Raw genomic sequence first — 23,824 nt, forward strand, 5'->3', positions numbered from 1 at the left:
CATTAACTCTGAAATTGCTGTGCTGCTTTTCTATGTAAACCTGTTCGAAACTACAGATTTTGATGTAAATGCACTGAACCCAGTGTAGAAACCATTCCAACATCCACTTTTCTATGTCTGTATAGGAGTCAGACGAAAATTATTGAGGGAGAATTTGTTTTCCATGGCTGAATGTCCCTGCTGTTGCCAACCCTCACCTGTCTCCAAGCAAGATGATCCCTCCCACCCTCATGGGCCTAACAGGTTTTCAAAGAAAACTGGGAACCATTGACACTACTTGTAATGGTGGTATTTTACAATCAAACAATTTCAAGACAAGGAGACAAGCAAACAAGCACACACACACACAATGATGAAGATTTCTTCATCTTGTCAGATAACATCTGTCTCACACTGGATTGACAAAAGCCTGCACAGCATTTTTGGTCACTTTCTCAGTCACCGTAGCAGGTTCCAGTGGCAAGCATTGCCAAAATGACTGCTACTATTTTGAATGCAAGTTTTATGTCAAAGTATTTTTCTCCTAGAAGAGCAGACTTTCCCATGGCTTTGTCAAAAAACACAGGAACCTCTTCTACCCCTGGGAAATTCATTTAGCTCATAGATGGGACGCTGACAAGTACTACCATTCTGGGCCAGATTGAAGCTGGGAGTAGCTCTCATTCTTTAATTAAATTATCTTCTCCAACTCTAACCTTTAATTAAATCATTAATTATATCAAAAATTCTAACTCTGCTTCAGGTATTACCATGGTACTATACTTGAAAATCAAAACAAGAAAAAAATCTGAAGAAATTCATTGAATAAACAACTAGAATTGCACTTTGGGTAAGCAGGAAGTCTTTTGACAGACAATTCTAAAATTAGGTTAAACTTTCTTGCAAAGAGTACTCAGATCTGGTTTTTCACACATACACAGGCCCCACCCAAGTAACAACACCTGAAATTACTTCTCGTCGTTTAGCCACAACTTGACCAATGCCTTATGTGTGAAATATAATGGATGGAATCTGCATATATGCTACAATCACACACACAAATGTACAGTTCTCCAAACTTTTATCAAAATACAATATTCCCCCCACCCCACCCCATGATATCACAGGATCACTGGACACCAATTAAGTTTCAACACTGATCTTTTAGCTCACACAAACTTTAGATTTTAATTAAAAACTAAAAAAAATTAAAACTTCAATTGTCCATGCTTATATATATATATATGTATGTATGTATATATATGTATGTATGTATATATATGTATGTATGTGTATATATATATATATATATATATATCATCATCATCGTTTAACGTCCGCTTTCCATGCTAGCATGGGTTGGACGGTTCAACTGGGGTCTGGGAAGCCCGAAGGCTGCACCAGGCCAGTCAGATCTGGCAGTGTTTCTACAGCTGGATGCCCTTCCTAACGCCAACCACTCCGACATGTCGATGTCTTATTATCAAGTGACAATGTTTCACGTGGTGAGTTAAGACCCACACGCTTGACTGAACGTGTTTGTAGAGAAATGACAACATGATTAAGTGTATAACCTTTTGTATGTTTCCCCACTACATCCGTGTATTAGTGTCACATGACAGTATATTTTGCGCCTAAAAAGAAGGCCAAAACAGTTGAGTGAACAGGTTTAGTTACAATCAAAGCACTCCAAATTTAATCTCTAGTCCAATGGCTAAAGTTTAGGTTGTTAGTTGTGTAGCTTCCTCATGATAAGTGGCAGAATGAATTTTATGTATGAATAGTTTTTTGTGTATGTTCTCTGTTAAAGTTTGTTAAGTCTTGGTTTGTACTTTTGTATGAAAGTATTTTCTTTGTTCATCCGTGCTTCAGCTGTGGAATTCACTGAACATAGATAGAGTGGGAAGACCTGCAATATGGGAAACTTAATTTTTGCACATATGTCTATGTGTCCACTCAGTGGAATCTGTCTAGTACTGGCGTCTTGTATTTGTTGTCAGTGAATGGTCAGGCTACTTCTTAGAGTAAGCTTTGTTTGACCTATGTAATCTTCATTACATCCTTTACATTTGATAGCGGGTATTAAATTCAATGAATGTGTTCGTTCTCTACAAACACTTGACAGAAAACATTCAGAGCAATTGACTGTTTGGACACGTTCAGTCAACTGTGTCAGCCTTAACTTATGATGTCAAACATTGTCACTTGAAACTAACACACACATATAGCGGGGAACCTACAAAAATTTCTAAGACCAGTCATGTGACTATCTTCTATAAATCAAATCCTATTCGAAACATATACTAATTTGAGCCATGAACTCCCTATGAAAATAGGGCAAGCTTCAAACACAAGTCAGAAGAAAGGCAGTTGTGACATAAGCCATGTCTTTCTATTTGAACTTTTTGAAAGTTGAGTGTAAACTGTGAAACCGGTTTTTAAAGCTTCAAATATTTTAACTATTCTCAGTGCATTTTCTAATTCTATTTTTTCTATAAATATAAAGAAGTTAACACCTACTGTCAAGCAGCAGTGGGAGAATAAACACAATGATACACATATACACACATACATATATCTATGAGGCAACTGTCATTTAAAAAGCACCTGTTGAGTGTTGGGCCTCACGGAGGCAATGTGGATGATGCCGGTGTTGCCTAGCTGACTCTTGTGCCAGTGACACATAAAAAGCACCTTTTGAGCGTTGGGCCTCATGGAGGCAATGACAAATGACTGAGGCCTTTGGCAATATGCTGTGCTTGAGTAGAAGACCCATCAAACCCAAGTGAGATTGTAGTCATGGCAGATACTGGTGTCACGCAACTGGTACCCGTGCCAGTGACACATGAAAGCACTTATACTTTCAGAGTGGTTGGCATTAGAAAGGTCATCCAGCTGTAGAAAAACCATGCCAAATCAGACTGGAGTCTGGTGCAGCCTTTCCACCTTGCCAGCTTTGGTCACACCATCCAAACCATGCCAGCATGGACAACAGACATTAATGATGATGATGATGAATTAAACAAAAAACGAATAATAAAATTGACAAGAAGACATGCACAAGGAATGTATTAGCTTGATGCTTGGTGAAATAAGAGTTTCATGTTTCAAGTATGGCTCTTCATCAGAAAGAAGAAAGGTAAAAGTCCAAAAAAGGAAAAGAAATTGCAAACAGCATGTGCGTGGTTACATTGCTGAAGTGACCAGAAGTAATATATACATATATTATATACACAATATATAGGCGCAATGGTCCAGTGGTTAGGGCAGCAGACTCGCGGTCGTAGGATCGCGGTTTCGATTCCCAGACCGGACTTTGTGAGTGTTTATTGAGCAAAAACACCTAAAAGCTCCACGAGGCTCCGGCAGGGGGTGGTGATCCCTGCTGTACTCTTCCACCACTCTTTCTCCTGTTGGCCTGCTCGCTTAGCCAGCAGGGTGGCGTCATTCGAAGGCTAAAAACAATGCGAACGCATTGTGACCAGTGATATGTAACAACATCTGATGGTCTGGTCGGTCACGTGATCACGGTGATATACACAATATATATACATATATACACAACAGATTTCTTTCAGATTTTGTCTACCAAGTCCACTCACAAGGTTTTGGTCAGTCTGGAGCCATACTAGAAGACATTTGCTGCGCAAAGGGGATGAACCTGGAACCATATGCTTCACAAGCAAACATCTTACCATACAATCATGTCACACATCTATCTATATACATACATATATTTACATGTACACACACACACATTATCATCATTTAACATCCTTTTTCCATGCTAACATGGGTTGGACAATTTGACAGAACTGGTAAGCTGAAGAGCTGCACCAGGTTCCAATCTGAGTTGACATGGTTTCTACGACTGGATGCCCTTCCTAACACCAACGACTCCAAGAGTTTAGTGGGTGCTTTTTACTTGCCACCGGCACAGGTGCCAATTCCATAACACCAGCATCGGCCATGACTAAAATCTCATTTGGCTCGACAGGTCTTCTCAAGCACGGTATATTGGCAAAGGTCTCAGTCACTGCCTCTTTGAGGCTCAACATTCGAATGGTGCCTTTTTATGTGCCACTTACACTGGCATCAACCATGACTACAATTTCACTTGGCTTCACAGGTTTTCTGATATATATATATATATATATATATATATACACACATATATATATATACACACACATATATATATATATATACACACACACACACATATATATATATACACACACATATATATACACACACACACATATATACACACACATATATATATACACATATATATACACACATATATATACACACATATATACACATACATATATATATATACACATATATATATATACACATATATATATATACACACATATATATACACACACATATATACACACACATATATATATATACACATATATATACACACACACACATATATACACACACATATATATACACACACACACACACATATATATATATACACACACATACACATATAGACATGAAGGCATGTAGCTTAGTGGTTAGGGTATCCAGCTCATGAGTACAATTCTGGCAACACATTGTGTCCTTGAGCAAGATACTTCATTTCACGTTGCTCCAGTCTCCACACAGCTGGCAAAACTGAGTTGTACCTGTAATTCCAAAGGGGCCAGCCTTGTCACACTCTGTGTCATGCTGAATCTTCCTGAGAACTGCATGAAGGGTACATGTGTCTGTGGAGTGCTCGGCCACTTGGCATGGTAATCTGACAAGCAAGCTGTTCCATTGATCAGATCAACTGGAACCCCCGTCATCATAAGCAACGAAATGAGAGAGAGAGAGAGAGAGAGAGAGACATATACTCATTTTACAATTGAACATTGTATAAGAATTGGCAAAATATAAAGAGAGAAGTGAGTGAGAGCAAGGAGTAGTGGGAGGGAGATGAACAAGAGAGAGGGGTAAAGGCAGAGAAAAGTTAATAGAAAGGGAGAGAATGGATATTATAAAGAAGAATGTGAGGTGGGGGGGAGTGAGAAATGAGAAAAAGAGAAAAAGAAATACAAAAGAAAAATGGTTTTTACCTGATGGCATCTGTATAAGTCTAATGCTCTGCGGATGTCAAACTTGCGGGCCATAAGAAACTTAACTGCCGTCTTCCAGGGTAATGGCTGCTTGCCATTTTGGATATAGTAGTAGTTGACCTCTTCAATGAACTTCTTGACTTTCTGAAATGGACAATATTGGTGATGTGTAAGTGACCAGATTGGTATAACAAGTTGGTGGGAGAAATAAAGGTCAGGGGTAGTGATATAAAAGGGGTGTTGAAATATCATAATTTTAAAATAATGCTGGTTATACAGACCATACTGGATATCTAGTCAGTTGCTAGGTGATCTATTTGCTGCCAGTTACAGAAAGCCTCATACAACTTCACACATTCAATCCTGCCAGGGTCACAGCAAACTATACCCCAGGGATGAACAGCACATGCTACATCCAGTCAGAGACACAAGGAACTATGTTGAAGAAGCTAGAGATGGTTTTCAGCGAGGATAAAACAAAAGTTTTGCTAAGTACATATATCTTGCACCCCACTCTCTCTCAACATTATATATATAATATATATATATATATATATTATATATATATATATACACAGAGAGAGAGAGGGCGTGGGGGGGCGGAAAGGCAAGAGTAACTATGGACTATATAGAACACACAGTTTTGAACTCTGTCAGAGGAATTGTGAGCATACAAGTTACATTACTCTCCAAATTCTGAAAGGAAAAGAAAGGTGTTTGTATATTATTTAAAGTGAAAATATATCTCAGTGTGTGTGTGTGTGTGTGTGTGTGTGTGTGTGTGTGAACTCCAAAATATTATCAAATCAAGTCCAAAAACAAAGCAAAGCAAAAATGACCAACAAAAATGTTATTAAAAAATTTGAAATAAAAAAAAAAGCAAGAACAAAAACATGTAGAAATCCCATGTTAACATGGAAACAGTATTTGGAAAAAGAAAAACAACTTAAAACCTGATTTTACAAAACAAGAACTGGGGGAGGTACTCAAGAAAATATTAGATCAATTTTGCCAAAATTAAATAAGAGACCAATCTCTAGAGTGCTAGCCATCGCATAATGGATGATGGCCTTACTTTATGTCACGGGGGACACTTTTATCTCTAACTAATTTCTGATGATGTCAGATGCTATGATTATTATAATTTTAACATATCTACTCACTCTTAATTTGTTCGGGCAAATTCAATCATAAAATAGGTTGATCACTGTTGTATTTCATCTTCAGAGAAGAACATCTCCCTTAATCAAATTTCTACTTTATTTAGATTTCATGGTAATTATAAAAAATAATGAAATCAACTCAAAAGTTATAAAATGATATAAAATAAAAACAGATTTCTCATTTGCAGATTTGCAATAAATCTATATTATCAATAACAATATATTCTATTAATGACAATAATACTGTTTAACCCTTCTGATATCAAATTACATGTGACTGTCCCTGGCTCTAAGATAGATGGTAGCTTAATTTATGCTCCAAGTTTCAGCTTAATGACAAAGTTATTTTACTAAATTCTTTATTTTCAAGATTTAATGAAACAAAAGCAGTCTATTTCAATGAAAATATGGTAAGAAAAGGGTTCGCTATCAATTTATTAAAGATGTAATATGACTTGATATTACCAACAGTAGCAAAGGTGTATATACCAGCATCACCTTACAACATGGAACAGATAACACTCTAGTTAGTATATGGCAACTAAGGGAGACAAATCCAATACTCAGAATTATCTCCCTTTAGAGGATGGACAAATGGAGATGGAGACACACTGCCAATTTAATTTATAGATATTTAGTTTCAGATTCCAAGTATTTCAAATACATCAAGAATATCTTTTTTCATGCTTTACTGTGTTAGATGGTGGGGGGAACCAAATGGCCATATCTGGAGGACTTTTAATAATGAGAGTCTACATAAATGGTATTGACATGAGGAGCAACAGTGTCAACAACTTTTGTCTAGAAACAGAACAAAAATTCATTTTCTTCTGAGGATTGATACACTTTGTACCAGTGATATACTGGGAGCATGTCAAATAGATTCCACTTTTCTCTTCCACATAAATATTAGTCTTGTGACCAAAATGAAAGTTATTATTGCCCATTATCGAACAGACTCTCCTGTATCCTATTCTAATTTACAGCTGAAACAACTTGCATCAGAAATATCTTTAATGAAAGATTAGACTCTCCAGCTTAGCTTCACCTACATTTTCTCAGGCAATAATGCTTTATTAAAGCAGCTGATTTATGCTCATAATTGGAGAAGGAAACTGGATAATTCTCAGAGGAGTACTCAACAAATCATAAAACCGTCCATCAGGAGACTCCCCCCCACTTTTTCCCCTGCAATAATATAGAAACAATGTAATTACAATTCAACTTTATAATGTTTAAATTTCCTTCAATTCTTCTGAATAAAATATCATTTTTATTAAAGACAAACTGTCAAAAGCACAAATATGCAAATTAAGCTATCCACTATGGTTCTACCCTAATTTATGACTGCATCACATGGCAGCTGATCTATGCTTTGATTAGGGAAGTAAGCTTGATAGGCCTTCTCTGAGAAGAGATCAACTGTAAAATCCACCCTCTTTTTTCAGCACATCACTATCATAGAAAGAATGTGTTTGCATTTGTATTTCCCTTACAGCGAGGCTTTCCAGTGCTTAAAGATATTATTATTATTATTATTATTTAGGGCAGTGAACTGACAGAATTATTAGAGAACCAGACAAAATGCCCGACAGTATTTTTGCTAGCTCTTATGTTCTGAGTTCAAAATTCCAAAGTTGATTTTTGCCTTTCCACCCTTTCAGATGTAGAATAAATACCATCCAAGTATTGGAAGTGATGTGACTGACACCTTCTCCATCCAAAATTTCAGGCTTTGAAAAGGATTATCATTATCATTACATCAGTAATTTCCTTCAGGAAAAATGACTAACTTAACATTTTCAAACAATGAGACATTATCATCATCATCATTTAAGGCAGTGAGCTCACAGAATTATTAGCATGCTGGACAAAATGCTTAGCGGTGTTTCACCCGGTTGACTTAGCCTTTCATCCTTTTGGGGTCGATAAAATAAGTACCAGATGAACACTGGGGCCAATGTAATCGCCTTACCCCTTCTCCAAAAGCGCTGCCCTTGTGGCAAAATTATTATTATCATTATGAGTGGAAGGAGTGATAAAATGCTTTCCAGATCCAATCAAAGTTGGCTTCATTTTTCATCCAAGCTCAATAGAGTGATTTCTGATTTAGACCGAAGGCCACTAATCTGGTGGGCAGGGTTTAATCAATTCTGATTCCATTGACCCCAGCACTTGACTGATACTTTATTTTCTTAACCCTTGAGGGATGGAAGGCAAAGTTGACAAAGGTGGAAATTGAACTCAGAGTGTAAAGAGTTATAAGAAATACCTCAAAGCATTTCTTCCAATACTGAAATCATTCTGCCATCCTTTCTGCCTTCTAAGCTGAATAAAGTAAGTGGCAGCAGTCAAAAGGTGGGATACATATTGTTAGAGTCAATTCTACTGACAGATTTTCTGGCCAGAGCGGGGGGGTCGTCATTAAGATTGGGGATAAGTTCTGCATTGAAGCTGACAGCAACCAAATCTGTCGGAATATTCATGCAAAGTAAAGAAAACATACAGCAGGCAAATCATCCAGTAATCCATGCATTGTGGATTTTGTTGGATTATATAAAACATTTGTTATCGCATGCAGATGGATCTGGCTATCGTCTAAGCCAGTGGTTCCCAAACCTTTTCAGGCCCACCACCCTTGGTTCTAAGGCCACATTCCTAGTGTCTCCTCCCACCTTCTCACCATCACAAACATAAACCATTTTCTGCAGCAAATTCAAAACAACACTATTTCACAAATGTTTTTTTTTACATCCATTGCCCTGTTTTGGTCACCCCATTATCACCTCGTTCTCCCCCACCTCGAATCTTTCCACAGTACTGCCCACATTGGGAACCACTGATCTAAGCCTTTTGTAGAGATCAAACCACCACTTTCCTTGTCAAGGAAGAGTGGGTCGTTGTCTGTTTAGTTGTGATGACAGAGGAAGTTTATAATGGAAGTTATAAAGGAAAGCAATTTTGTGGACAGTGTTTTTTTTTTCTCTTTCTCAGGACAAGCTCTTATCAAGTTTTAAGTTCTACTTCAGGAGGAAAGTAAGGGTAGGAAGTGCTGTGCTGCTCTTCGGTAAATTTTACAAAAGGTGGAAACAAAAATTTTTTTTTTTAATTAAAAACAATAAAATAATAAAAATTGAACAAAATTTTACTCAAAATAAAAATGAAGGAGGAAAAACCAATAATACTAACCCCCTAACCCCTTCACCACTACAATTATTTGAAAACCACATTTGACAGGGTGCAAAGAGAGAAACTGAAGACTTGAAGAAACAAAAACAAAAAGTGGCAGGAGGTGAAGGCAGAGCAGAAATATTACTGAAGGTGCCAAAAAGGAATTTATTATATACATTATACACACATATATATATAAATAAATAATTTTTGAAAGTGGAATTGCAAGCAGATAAAGCTATAAATAATAGTGTTTGAACATTGGGTCAAAGAACTGTTTAAATGGAGAATTGAGGAACGTGAGTGAATCCACATCCGTAGAAACATGACATGTTCTGCCACTTTTTCCTTAAACCCAATATTTAAGTTCTATTATTTACAGCTTTGGGTTCCACTAATAAAAATCATTTATTTTATGTCTCTTGAAGTTTCTAAAATCTTATGGTATTCATCTATCCTCGTTTATCACTGAGCCATTCTGCTTATCACTGATTCATCTGTGGTAACATGGGTTAGCGATCAGTCAAAGGCTCTGCTTGTACTGCAAAAACGTACCCCAGTAAACCACCTACAAGGCTCAGCTACCCACAACGCACTGACCATGCTGCAAGGCTGCATGTTTTGTTTTTTTTAATATGGATTTATATAATTTTACCCATGAACATAGGACCAGTAATTAGAAAAAATATGAAGGCACCTGATTTAAAGAAATGAGTGTATTCTCTACGGGAAAAGGTAGAGATGATCAAGAAAAAAACAGAACAAGAGTTTTGATGCTGTGAGTCCAGAGTTTGGTGTCAAGAGCACCATTCATTCCATTTACAAAGTGTGTGAAGATGATTCATTTATCAGTTTGGTTTTTTAGAACCAAACCCGGGTGATAAACGAGGATAGATGTGTGTGAGCATGTATGTGAGTGTGTGTGCATATATATATATATATGCTGTGGTATTTAATGGCAGTGTGTGGGTGTGTATATAACAGAATACCTGGAATCAGTAAAAAAGGCCGAAGGGTGTATACAAGATGGGTGAAACAGCAATAATCCTCAGATAGTTTGAAGCAATGGTGTGGAAAAAAACAAAACCAGACTTTTAAGGTCGCTCACCTGGATCTAGCTTGAAGACTAAAAGAGAAAACAATTGCAAAAATAATCATAGCAATCAAAATATAATATTTGGGGAGTAAAAGATGTTTTGGCACAGCTGGTTTGGTGCCACTTATCCCTGCCTCCCTCCCTGTCGTGCGCGCGCGCGCGTGTGTGTGTGTGTATGACTTTGCATCCAGCACCAAAAAGTAGTCACCAAAACAGACCGAATGTCCAGTCAACTGCACCAAATCATCTCATTCATATAATATATGTATATGTATGTGTGTGTATATATATATATATATATATATATATATATTATACACACACACATATACACACAGCCATCTCTCACATTTCAAAATGTGCTCTGTTCTTGAAAGCTTTTTTACTACAACATCAAATTCCATAATATGAAACCTATTTCCCCATTGATGTCCAAGATGTAATTTGAGAAATGTCCTGGGGAAAATAAACAGGTCATAGAATCACTTTTATGCAAGAAAATAACCATTTTTAAGCACATACAGTACAAAATACATAAAACAAACAACTGAACAGAAATATATAAAGGAATAAATAAGAATAAGGTTTAATCTCACGCTTGAATGACCATGGTGTTTATCAGTCCATTACGTCTAACCTGATCGTCAAGCCACACACTTAGGAGCCGTTTCATATTAAATATTACAACACATCTATGAAATAACAATGTTAATGGAGTAGTTGTTTGAGCATTTCAACCAACTTTATCGTCATGTCTCTCCACAGCTTTTGTGCTTTAAAGATTTTTGCAATACAGTTAAGTTTTGCTTCCACACAAAATCTTTGTAAAGCATTAAGTTTAACAGCCAACATGACCCGATTACATCTTCATTTCATATTAACATGTTCCCTTACATTTGATGGCTTCCTTCTCATTTCTTTACTGCCCACAAGGGGTTACACACTGAGGGGACAAACAAGGACAAACGGATTAAGTCGATTATATCGACCCCAGTGTGTAACTGGTACTTATTTAATCAACCCGAAAGGATGAAAGGCAAAGTCGATCTCGGCAGAATTTGAACTCAGAACATAGTGGCAGACGAAATACTGCTAAGCATTTCGCCCAGCGCACTAATGTTTCTGCCAACTTGCCACCTTCTGATGGCTTCAGCATAAATATGGGTAATGCACCATACTGCAAATACCATAGAAGTGAAATCTGTGACAACCCAAGAAATTCAAATCAAATATGGACAATTTCTCTGTTATTTCTTTACATCAGTGCAGACCTGGCTGTGTGGTTAAGAAGTTCACTTTGCAACTACATGGTTTTGGGTTCAGTCCCAGTGCACGGCACTTTGGGCAAGCATCTTCTATTATAACTCCAGGCCAACCAATGTTTTGTGAGTGAATTTGGTAGACAGAAACTGTTCAACCCTACCCTCCAAACAGTGCCCCAGCCTGACCCCCCTACAAGGAAAAAAAAACAAGTAAAAGACTTCTACATATTATTTCTATCATGATTTTAGTTTCTAAAGTCTATTAACTACCCAAGTTTCCAAAAAAGCAGGATTCATGAACCAAACTTTCCACAACACAACAGTCCCTGCACAAATGTAGTGTGTGTGTTTAAGCTTTTAAATATAAATTATGCATAAGAAAGTTACAAGCATGGCTTAAGACATATAAAAGTGAGCAGATTCTCTCAAGCGAATGAAGCCAAGCATTGAACAGCGTAAAAGATCATTTTTATCACAAAAAAATCATCGTGGTTCCTAAATGTGAAGTTGGGCTTCTTGTAGCTTTTAATGCAATAAAAACAATTTTTCATGACTATGTGCTGCTGAAATTGAGGTGCTTCTGATATGCCCGTGCATCTTATATGTCATCAAATGTGGTAGTACTATATATGCTGAACAAATCCATTACCAGTTACACCAAGGAGACTCTGAATTAGTTTATCTGTCAAAATAACACCTATAAAAATGTTATTGGGAAAACTAATGGAATTAGTTCCTTTCACATGATAAGGATCAGAGGGAATTTCTTTGACATTTATGATGCTTACAGCTAAAAGATGGTTGAGAGGATTTCTTGAAAGACTTATCAAGAATGCGACACAAACAAATCAAAGACCCATGAGCTTTCGACATAACATGTTGATGAATTTTTACATGCATGTGTGTGTGTGTGTGTGTGTGTGTGTGTGTGTGTGTGTGTATGTATGTATGTATATATATATGTTATGTGTGTATGTATATATGCAGAAAGGGTTATAATCCAAGCTGTGTCTTCATGATACATATCTGTATATTCCAGTTCGCTATACATCTTATATGAGAGTTGAAAATACTGTTAGATACTGGAAAATTACATTAAAACAGAGAAGTGGGAAATGTTTTGGTATTATTTATTCTGTATTACATATTTATCTTCTGTTGGTAATGAAACATGTAACATGGACTAAGTAATACCAAAACATTTTCTAGTTTTCTGCTTTAATACATATGAAGCACATTGAGAGCTTTCCACCCAATCACCTACTTTAACTATACGAGTGAGATTTTCAACTCTAGCCTCATGAACACAGATTTATCCTAGCATGTTGGCCAATCACATTATAAGCATTGGAGAAACCCCATCAGTTTTTTTCTCCTCAATGAAATCTGAAGAAATCTGAGTCTTGCCACACCCAGTTATTAAACACACACAGATACACAAACACACATGTTAAAATTCACCATTCCACCCCGCTCACCCCCAAGTCCCTACCCTACGTCACCCTGGCCCCAACCCCACCCTATAAGCAAATAATCTCTATATCATGGTGCTTTCTACTGCTCGCAATCCAAAAGTATAATTCCAATGAATTCAATTTTTCTCACTGGGTTTTGACTTTGGATATTTTTATTCCAGTTTTTCTCTTCCTACGACAGCCATAAGACCAATAAACCAGATGTGACACTTTCAAATCTCCAATGGCAAAGAACCCACACCAAACTATTCTTTCCAGGTCTTTTCTGTTACTTGTTGGGCTTACCTCAATTCCTTGTATGAAACTGATGGATTAAATAGCTCATAAGACGATATGATATTGTATTTTATTAATAATGATGATGCACATTTATACATACACTCACATACACACATCATATATATATATATTGTTCATAATGATGAAAGGAAGATGAGGTTTTAATAAAAACAATACAAATAAATTATAAAGCTCTGAAAGACATGGCAGATACCAAAAACCTACATATATGTTTCGGTTCATGGCCCTAGGTGATTAGTAATTCTAAGCATTTGGGTAGGGTCATATGCTAAGAATTGGTCATCGTTTTCAACTAGTGGGAAAGAATCTCATCAGGGTTTTATGAGCTTATACTACAAAGGTGAACATATTTCTTGAAACAATGCAGACGAATTACTAATAAGTTTAAAAAGTTAGATCATATATAATATGCGTATGCATTTAGCTTGTGAATTATAGATATAAGTAAAGATAAAAGAAAATTTTAAAAAATTAAAATAACATAAATAAAGGTAAAGTAAGAAGATATAATATAAAAAGTAAAGGAAAATATAAATGTATGTAAAATAGTATATCAATTTAAATAAAAAGAAAGCACAATACTTAAATATGTAAGGGAAGAATTATATAATAAAATATGAACGAGGTCATTGCTAGTGCTGCTGGACTGGCTCCTGTGCAGGTGGCATGTAAAAAAACACCATTTGAGCATGGCCATTGCCAGTACCGCCTGACTAGCACATAAAAAGCACCCACTACACTCTCGGAGTGGTTGGCATTAAGAAGGGCATCCAGCTTAGAAACTCTGCCAGATCAGATTGGAGCCTGGTGCAGCCATCTGGTTCGCCAGACCTCAGTCAAATTGTCCAACCCATGCCAGCATGGAAAGCGAACGTTAAACGATGATGATGATATATACATACATATATGTATATACATACACTCAAAATATATATATTTATTAAATTTATTTCCATTTATCTATTATCAGAAAGGTTAAGTAATTAGAGTTATGTTATGGGAAGCTTAATAATTTCTAGAATTGATCGGTTAAGAGGTCAAATAAAGAGAAAAGTTGAACGAAGGAGTGAAGAGAAAAAGAATAAAAATATAATGAAATAAAATGTAGTAGAATATACTGGAGTGTATATTGGGTATTTGTTATAATGAAGCATAATATGTTTGTAATTATTAACTAAAATAAGTCAATTGGAGATTATATCTTTATGTGTAGGAATATCATATTACATTATATGAAGAAAAAATGCAATATTTGTATTTAAGAAGGATTTTATTTTTTTGCTAAGGTAGATTGGCTTAGAACTATTTAGCAGTTAAAGCAAGTGTTGATATTTAAAGATAATTCAACAAATATGAATTATAATATAATTTTTATTCTGTAAAAATAAGAAATAATGCCTATGCTAGGAATTTATAGGTCAGGAGATGTTATATATATTATGAAAGAAATAAAGTTGACTGGTTTACATATATTATGCATATGTTTGAAATACAGTCACCCCTCATCGTATTGCAGTTCATTTATCGCACACTCAGCACATCAGGGATTCTTATCATTCCTTCGCATTGTACTTGTTTTACATGTTTGTTTTTTTATAAATGCAATGCCCTACGTGTTTTTCGGCCCCTTACAACATATATCACTTTTCCATACTTTTATTTATTTATTTATACCAACCCGTATAACGGTCTTAATAGCTTGCCCTTTGTTTTTAAATTTAACTGACCAATTATATCGAACACTGGACCTTGGTCAATCCCATTATGGGCAATAGGTGGTTGGACTTCATCACATATCAGTAAGTAAATAATTGAAATTGTCAGGCACTTTATTATGATAAAAACTATTAATTACTACTATAAACATAATTATTAAGAACTATTATGATTTCTTCAAAATGTTATGGTACTCTCAGTCCCTCTTTGACTAAACCAATTAAGGTTATCCCATTATTGTAAATTTTCAAATCTTTTATTACTTATCCACCCTAATACCCCCATAAAAAAATCAACTCACCAATTACTATTTAAGTTTAGTCATTTACTCAATGTCCCAAAGCAACCCATAAGCAAAATGCTATGATTTTTAAAATCATATTCAGCCTTTCCTTTTCCTCTCGAGGCTCCTCTTCTTTTTTCTTTTCTTTTCTTTTATGTATTTTTCTTCACTCTGATGAAGCTCCATGTTCCAGACCAGATTTATTACCAAATATGATGAATAGTATTTTTAGAATTTTCAATGGCAATACCACATAACATTGGAAGCAGAAACAGCTGTTAGGTGGGATGCAGTCTATTTGTATTGAATTAAAAAATAATAATTGATGTAAGTCAATTGTTGTTGATTGATATTTCTCCATTTTCTGTTTACTTTTAATTATATCTATATATATACACACACACACACACACACACACATGCTTACATACATATATTAGATTGGAACAAAAGACCATAATGTTTTATTACATAAAATTCAAAAACAATATTTAGATATTCGACCATATATGTTCCATTCTGCTCTAGTACCTTTCACCATCTTCGAGACACCTTCGTGGATCTTGGCATCTTTCTCAGTCTGAATTGCTCTAAATGGTTTTTTACTGTCTTCCAAAGAACTCAAATTCTTCCCATTAAGAGAATTTTCTTAGGATCAAAGTAAATGGTAATCGTCAGGTGAGTGTTGTAGGACATCCCAACCTGGCTTTGCCAATTTTTGTCAGGTCTGCAAGGAAATATGAAGTCTAGTGTTGTTCTCAAAAAAGACAACATCCTTCAAATTGGTTAATTCTGGATGGTTTTCATTGATTGCTTCCTTTAATTGGTCTAATTGGGAACAATAATTATCTGAATCCAGTATTTGATTTTGTAGAAGGTGCTTGCAATACACAATATCCTTCCAATCCCACCAGATATAGAGTGTTGTATTCTTTGGACATTGATCAGCTTCTGGTGTGATTAAAAGGGGATTCATTTTGTTTTCTCTACGACATTTTTCACTCCACATTGTTATAAGCAATCTAATTTTTTATCCCTTGTGATTGGCCTTTTCAAAAATGGTTGCTTTTGTCGCATTTGAATGGAGAATTGCAGATGGAAATGCTGTCCATTAGATTTTTGTCAGTTAAAATTATGATTCAACCAAACATAGCGATTCCTCTGTATCCAAGTGTTTCTAAATGCCTTATAATGCTCGTGGGATATCTGAAGCAGCTCTGTAGTGTCTCATGTAATGTGACTTGGATTATTTTTGATTAGCATTTCATTTAGGTCATCATCCATCACTGCATCCCTGCCAGAACGTTCATGGGCTTCCAAATGAAAATTGCTAAACCCAGCAAACTACTTACAAACAGTTCTCTCAGCAACATCAACTCTATGAATTGCACATGCCTTTTTTTTTTTTGTTGTTTGTACAGTAGTTTTTTTCTTTCCAGAAATAGAAGAGCATCAAATGCCAAAAATGCATCTCATTTTTAATATAAAAACAGTAGAAATAAAACCATTCCTACATAATCCTATAAATTATGTATTTGGAGTCCATTTACTGGATGCAGGAGAATATTGTGCTGGAAATTGGTATTAAAAGAGTTAATAAACATTCCATTCCCAACTAAATAAACTGTTTAATCCAGACAAATCTCCTCTCAGTTTAACCATTTATTAAGATTATTTTACAAAAATTTGTTCTTATCAGAATTCTCCTGTTTTGGAAGCCACTCCTCCATAAAAGTAAGAATTTCTCGATCTCCACTCCTCAATTTCGGGGTTATTTCCATTGTTTTGTTTTTTTTTTTGCATTTTCTGTATTACTATAATCATTTTATTTTCCCTTCCTTATTAAAATGAAGCAGATGGTTTATTTTATTTTAGCAGAAACTCTCTTCTTTTTCTTTGAGCAGAAGATGAGTGGATGGGTGGTATTTATCGATTTCTTCTTAGATTCTACCAAAGAGAGTAATTTTTTAATTGCAATCATCTTGAATCTCATGCTGTCTTGCATTCATACCATCCATGCTGATTCTATCATCCTGAAACTTGCCCAAATTTGTTACCTTGAATTTTAAAAAAATTAATTTAGAACAAAAAGTTGAAATCTTAAAAAGATCCAAGTATTTTCCAGTTACCCCCACCCTACCCCTCTATGTTCTTTTTTCTCTTACACTCTCTATCCCTCTCTTTCACTTCCACAGTCAGGAATATCATTCAATTTTTTTTTATAGATTACACTTTGAATATCGTAAAATTGTGAATTTTCTTATTTAATTTTATCTTCATTATTAATGTGGAGGTTGTTGGGGGGGGGGGGGAAGAAGACATTTTATGAGTTTTTACACTGCTGACTCCTCAGAATGAAAGGAGAAATAAAAGAGTTTGCATTGGAATTCTTATACTGAAGGAGGAAAGACATTGATTTCCAGTTCTTTAGAGACAAGGCTTACCTCCGCTCATCTCGTGTCACATCATTCAGCCATCACCAGCACCATCACCCACACGGATACAATGAAGAGGAGTTTGAAGAGGAATAAAATGCAAAGAGTCTTCATAGCTGGCTTGTTGGTCAACTTCCTCATAAAACCATAAACAATTGGTACTTTGTCAACCCATCAGGATCAGTAGCCAGATCTCAAGTAGTCAAGTAGCCAACTATTGTGGCTACTTGAGATCTGTTTGACCAGAGCTGACGTGTAATAATATCAAGCAACAATGAAGCCTCTACATAGTCATTGAACCAGCTAGAAACAACAGCCAAATTTGTGCTCAGATTGCATCACAAGGCAGTGATTTTCAAACAATGAGTCAGTCACAGGGCACTGGTGTCTTATCTTTTTTTTTTTTAATCTTTTCATCAAGAGGGAAGGTCAGGGTGTATGAATGACCCTTTACAGACCCTTGACGACTGGTGGAAAAGGAGGAGGAATGAAGGAAGGTATCCTGCTACAAATTCCTGCAACAGAGTTGATTCTGAAAAAGACATTCCATGGCCTGTTGGTGGTGCTAAGCAACAGATTAAGTCTCTTAAGACTGCCATCCATAGAGGCCACAACAGGATTTGAACTCCAAACACAAAGAGCCAGAGCAAATTACAGCAAAGCATATTTCCTCCAGTTGCCCGACACTGGACACTTTCTTTATTGTCACCAGAAAGATGAAAGGTAAAGCTGATCTCTGTGGGATTTGAACTTTCAATGCAAGGTACCAGAAGGTAATTCAGCCAATGCTCTGACAATTCACAGTTGACAGATTTTGAAAAATACAATTTTAGGCTTTAGAACATTCCAGCATGTGACGAACATTTTGAAAAATGTTACAAAAAGCTGTTTTATAAACAAGAATGAATAAAAAACCAAGAGAAGCAACATCCTCATCTTTGTCATCAGTTAAAAACCAGTGTCCACTTTTCCATGCTTGCATGGATCAGATGGAATTCATTGAGGCTGATTTTCTATGCCTGGATGCCTTTCCTGTCATCAGCCCTCACCTGTTTCCATCTGAGGTAATATTTGACCAATGTTAGACATATTTACACAGAAGATTGGAAATGAAGAAGGACATATATAAGATGGGAATGCACATATACCAATGCAGCACGATAACGACAAACACACACACACATAGACAAGAAGGGCTTCTTTCAATTTCTATCTACCAAATCCACTCACGAGGCTTTGGTCAGCCCAAGGGTATATTAGAAGATATTTGTTTTGATCAAGGTGCCATATGGTTGGTAAGCAGACTCCTTAACCACTTTTCCTCCTAAATTTTTAATTTTAAAACTATTACTATTTTCAACTTTATTTTCAAATTTATTATTTGGGAGGCAAAGTGGCTGAGTTCCTTTCAAGTGTTGGGTCTCACAGACGCAATGGCCAAGACCTTTGGCATTATGTCGCGCTTGAGAAGACCCATCAAGCTGAGCAAAATCACAATCACGACAGATACTGGTGTCACGCAAATGGCACCCATGCCGATGGCACATAAAAGCACCTATTACACTCTCAGAGTGGCTGACATTAGGAAGAGCAGAAACCATACCAAACCAGACTTGAGTCTGGTGCAGCCTTCCAGCCCTGGTCAAACTATCCACCCCATGCCAGCATGGACAATGGATGTTAAATGATGATGATGAACTTCTCATACATAGCGTACCAGTATTTATTTATTTGATGTTTTGTGGGCCACAAATCCAAAATCATTGAGAACCTCTGCCCAAATAACTTTAAAATAACAAAGTCACATTGAATAACGTAACCCTAGATATATTTTGGCTGAATAAAACTGGGGAGATGTTCATAACTTGATCATAAAGTTTGAACAATCAGGACCAACCTGGGACAAAACACCAGCAAATCGGGAATGTACAACAAAAAACTGGTTAGAAGAAGAATAAATTTGAAAATAGATGAAAAATGCAAAAATGTATGTCTATGTAAGAAGAAAAGAGATGTGTGAGAGAGAGAGAGAGAGAAAGAAAGAAAATCAGTGAGTAGGTTTCACAAAAAAAAATAAAATAAAACTAAGCAGGTTTTTTTTTTGTTTCGTTTGTGTTATTAATGATGTCAGAAAGTGGTTGGGTAGTTTGGTTTTTTTTCTTCTTTGCAGCCTGGTTCAATAGGTTTGAAGTTGTGGGCCGACATCAGCATAATCCACCATTACTTAACCTAAATTCTCTCAGCACACGCTAACCAGGCAACACCCAAATACCTGTGCATCATTGAGAGAAGTACAAGAAGTGACTCCTGATCATTGGTAAATTGTACAAGAACACCTTGGCGGCGGCGGCAGCAGCAGCTTCAAAACAACTCAAAACAATTCTACTACAATTGTAGAGGTGATTGGAGCTAAAGTTGAGTGGGAAAGGAAATAGGAGTGGTTACAAGTTCAATTCTTACCATGTGCTAATGGATTTGGCCCCCACAGCACAGCACCCCTTGGGTGTCTTCTACTAGAGCACCAGACCAACCAATACCTTACAAGGAAATATGGTAGACAGAAACCACAGGAAAGCGCATCTTGTGTGTGTCCATACACACATGTATACATATATGCAATAAATACACTTATGTACTTGTATATACAACATATATATATACCTATACACACACATGTATATATTATATGTGTGCATGAATACTGATATTTTGCTTGTCACCTTTTGACTGAGCAGGTGACATTGACATACTGGTTGCTCTACACTTCCAAAGACCCTTGGAATATAAGGAAAAAAAACCCATCCCTTGCTTGAAACACAGGTAAGGGGTGGAGGCAAGAACGTCCAACCCTAAAATTCTGCCTCAAATGACTCCCAATCCAAAGCCAGACAAATTTGGTAAGGAAGGAACAATCAATGTTATCACCCCCACCCTCCCCCATACTTGACTGGTACTTTATTTTATCAACTCCCAGAAAAATGGCAAAGCAGACCTCAACAGGATTTGAACTCAAAATATAAAGGGACACAAACACACAGGATATTTTGTTTGCCCTTGTATATTCCAACATAAACAAAGCCTTAAACTTTACAGATGGAATGCAATTAAATCAACTTTAATTACTGGAACAGCTCTGAGTTGATTACCAAAGACTTCGAGTGCATTGTATACTTTTCGTGGCATCAGTACAGCAAGGGTTGCCTTGTGGTTTACAAAGCAAAAGAGAGCACCTTTCTGTGAAATATTCTTGTTCCATTTTTTTCCCCAAAAACTCACATAGTCAAGAAGCAGCTTAAATACTTTGAAAAGGGGCTTGCTGTGTCTTGTTCTGTTCTTGCTTGTATACATCTTTTGTGGGTTTTGGTTTTGGATATATTAAACAAGAGTTCTAATACTGAACACGCTTCCATGTTTCATTTGATATTTACTTCAAGATATTCAGGTTTGTGTCTCAGGAGATAACTTTCAGGTATGCATCAAAAAGTCCCAACCAACCCATGGCAATATGCAAAAACAGACAAAAAAGGATGAAGATATGTGGTGGCATTAGGAAGGACATCCAGCCAAAGAAACCAGGCTGAAGCAGACACTGGAGTACGGTTCAGTTCTTGGGCCCATTGAATCTTGCCAAACAACCCAATCCATACCGGCATGGAAGAAGCATGCTAAATGATGATGATACGAGTATTACTCATCATATGATGGCTAACTTTGGAAATATACTTTTGCCACAATCACCAATCAAATAAAACTTAAGTTATAATTATTGCATGTATGCCACGTTACCCTTGATGGCAGAAATGTATTAAATATTATTACAGCAATTGTATTGATATATTTATTTGGAATAATTTGCTATAAATTCTTAAGTTAGTGAACACCCAGGTGACTAATGCAAAAAATGACTGCTAATGAACAGCTTACTGGAAAAGCATGTAAGGAAAATAAATATTAACTTTTGCAAGGCCTTTTCCCCCTACAGTCTCTTTTTCTCTTTCTCTCACTATGTATATGTAGCATTCCTTTACTCACTGCCTGCAACCAAGCCTAGTATGTGCACTCATCTTGTCCCTCTTATATCAATTCTCTTTCTGTCTCTCTCTTGCACACACCCCCACCTTGTTAGATGACATAGTGTGACTGGAGAAATCAATTAATGGATGAACTAATTAACATTTACATTGGATATTATTAAATAAACAAGACAGGCAGTCAACCTACACAACAAACATCAACCATATGTGTGAAACAAATGATCAACTAACCAACATACACATAAACAAACATTGACAAAATAGTATAATATAGAGAGGTGGTGACATTAGAGAGTGCTGTGTGTGCATGGACATCATTAACTCGTATGTGTGTTAAAATACAACCTATTCTATGATGTTGGAATAGAAATTACTTCCAACCAACGCGACTCCGTTACAGACAGCACCCTTCATTCCACAACACTCATGTCAGATACATCTACTTCCATGAACAAACCCCTTAAAAACACTCCCTAATGGGGAGTGGGGGTGACACCCACGATATCCTAATCTGTCAGTTATTGCACATATCAAGGAAATGTTATCAATAAATAAGTGAATGGAGAAGCATTGACAGGGTCACTGACCTTCTAGAAGTAACAGCTAAATTTCCATCAACTTACACTCTGCTACTGTAGAAAAGGAGAAACTAGAGAATGACCCTGAAGTCCTGGAATAAGTAGGACGGTCAGGACAGACGTACAGCTCAACAACTAAGATGGAATGGTCACAGCTGGAATGTCTTTGATCATATGCCTGTCTCTTCAAGTATGGCTACACTGGAGCTACAGTAATAACAGCCAAATTCAACCACATACTCTCTCCTTAGCAATGAGAGAACCATTATGAGATCACAATTTACTGTCTTAAAATAATGCTAGATAAATGGGATAGGTCAGGTTGGAATGCCTTTGATCAAGGGTCTACTGGATCAGTATTGACCTGGGGTTAAACAACAGCATATTCCCCCTTCATCCTGTATGTTTCACACCCTGAATCTCGTTCACCAAACGTTGGATTACACACTTCACTGCCATCACTTGCTCACAATCTTCCCTTCAGACACAATGACCTTACAGCTTGGCCTCACTAATTTAGGGTGGCCAGAAAAGGAAGTGGGCAAACAGAGACTAAAAGGTCAACAACAATATAATCATAGCGCGTGTGTGTGTGTGTGTGTGTATGCTTTAGTTAGTGCGTGTTTCTTCGGATATATGATACATTGACGATATATATATATATATATATATATATATAATGAAGATATGAACCATTATTGTATGTGCATATAATATATATATACATATATGCGTACACACAAACACACATATATATACATATACAGTATACAATATATACATGAATATATGTAATATATACATACATATAAAATACGTGTATATATTTATACACACACACGCACTTGTCTATATTACACAACCTTATACAATAAGAAATTCAGTGACAAGTGTGGGGGATGAGAGAGAAATAGAGAGCGGGGAAGGAACGATGGCCGCAGCAACGGTATTTCTATTCTCATCTTACTCATGGTGTGATGTTGTGGTCTATATCCATCACTCCCAAGGAAATGAAGAGGGTTGAAAGATAAGTGAGAGAAAGAGCATAAGTAGGAGAAACTAAGGAAATGGCTGGGAGTAAAATCAACGGATAGGGATGCAGTTCACCACATCAGCATGGAAAGACGACGGCCTAGAGACAGATGTCAACCACCACATCACGAGAAGCGGAAGATGATTAATGCCGCCCAAAGTAAGAAAGGAAGTGATAGTAACAGGGGTGGATGCGGTTCACAACATCCCTGTCAAG

At 36.4% G+C, this 23,824-nt stretch overlaps 1 protein-coding gene and 1 long non-coding RNA gene across 7 annotated transcripts in view; one reads left to right on the top strand and one right to left on the bottom strand.

Annotated features, from left to right (window-relative positions):
* LOC115220389 (tyrosine-protein phosphatase non-receptor type 9) overlaps positions 1-23,824 on the bottom strand; it is a 94,290-nt gene that overhangs the window by 28,918 nt on the left and 41,548 nt on the right. For 3 of the 6 annotated variants that reach the window (XM_029790509.2, XM_036509958.1, XM_036509956.1), the window contains exon 2: positions 5,064-5,207. In XM_029790509.2, coding sequence (XP_029646369.1) covers positions 5,064-5,207 — 144 coding nt within the window. Of the gene's footprint in view, positions 1-5,063; positions 5,208-6,226; positions 6,249-10,505; positions 10,524-23,824 lie in introns of those variants that run through there. The other 3 variants (XM_029790510.2, XM_036509955.1, XM_036509957.1) reach the window with 2 other exon arrangements.
* LOC118766548 lies at positions 1,676-21,731 on the top strand. The gene is made up of 3 exons (XR_005002482.1): positions 1,676-1,753; positions 10,603-10,605; positions 21,721-21,731. It is a non-coding gene; the product is annotated as an uncharacterized LOC118766548 (long non-coding RNA).

This window comes from Octopus sinensis, linkage group LG16 (assembly GCF_006345805.1).
Source record: "Octopus sinensis linkage group LG16, ASM634580v1, whole genome shotgun sequence".
Lineage (NCBI taxonomy): Eukaryota > Metazoa > Mollusca > Cephalopoda > Octopoda > Octopodidae > Octopus > Octopus sinensis.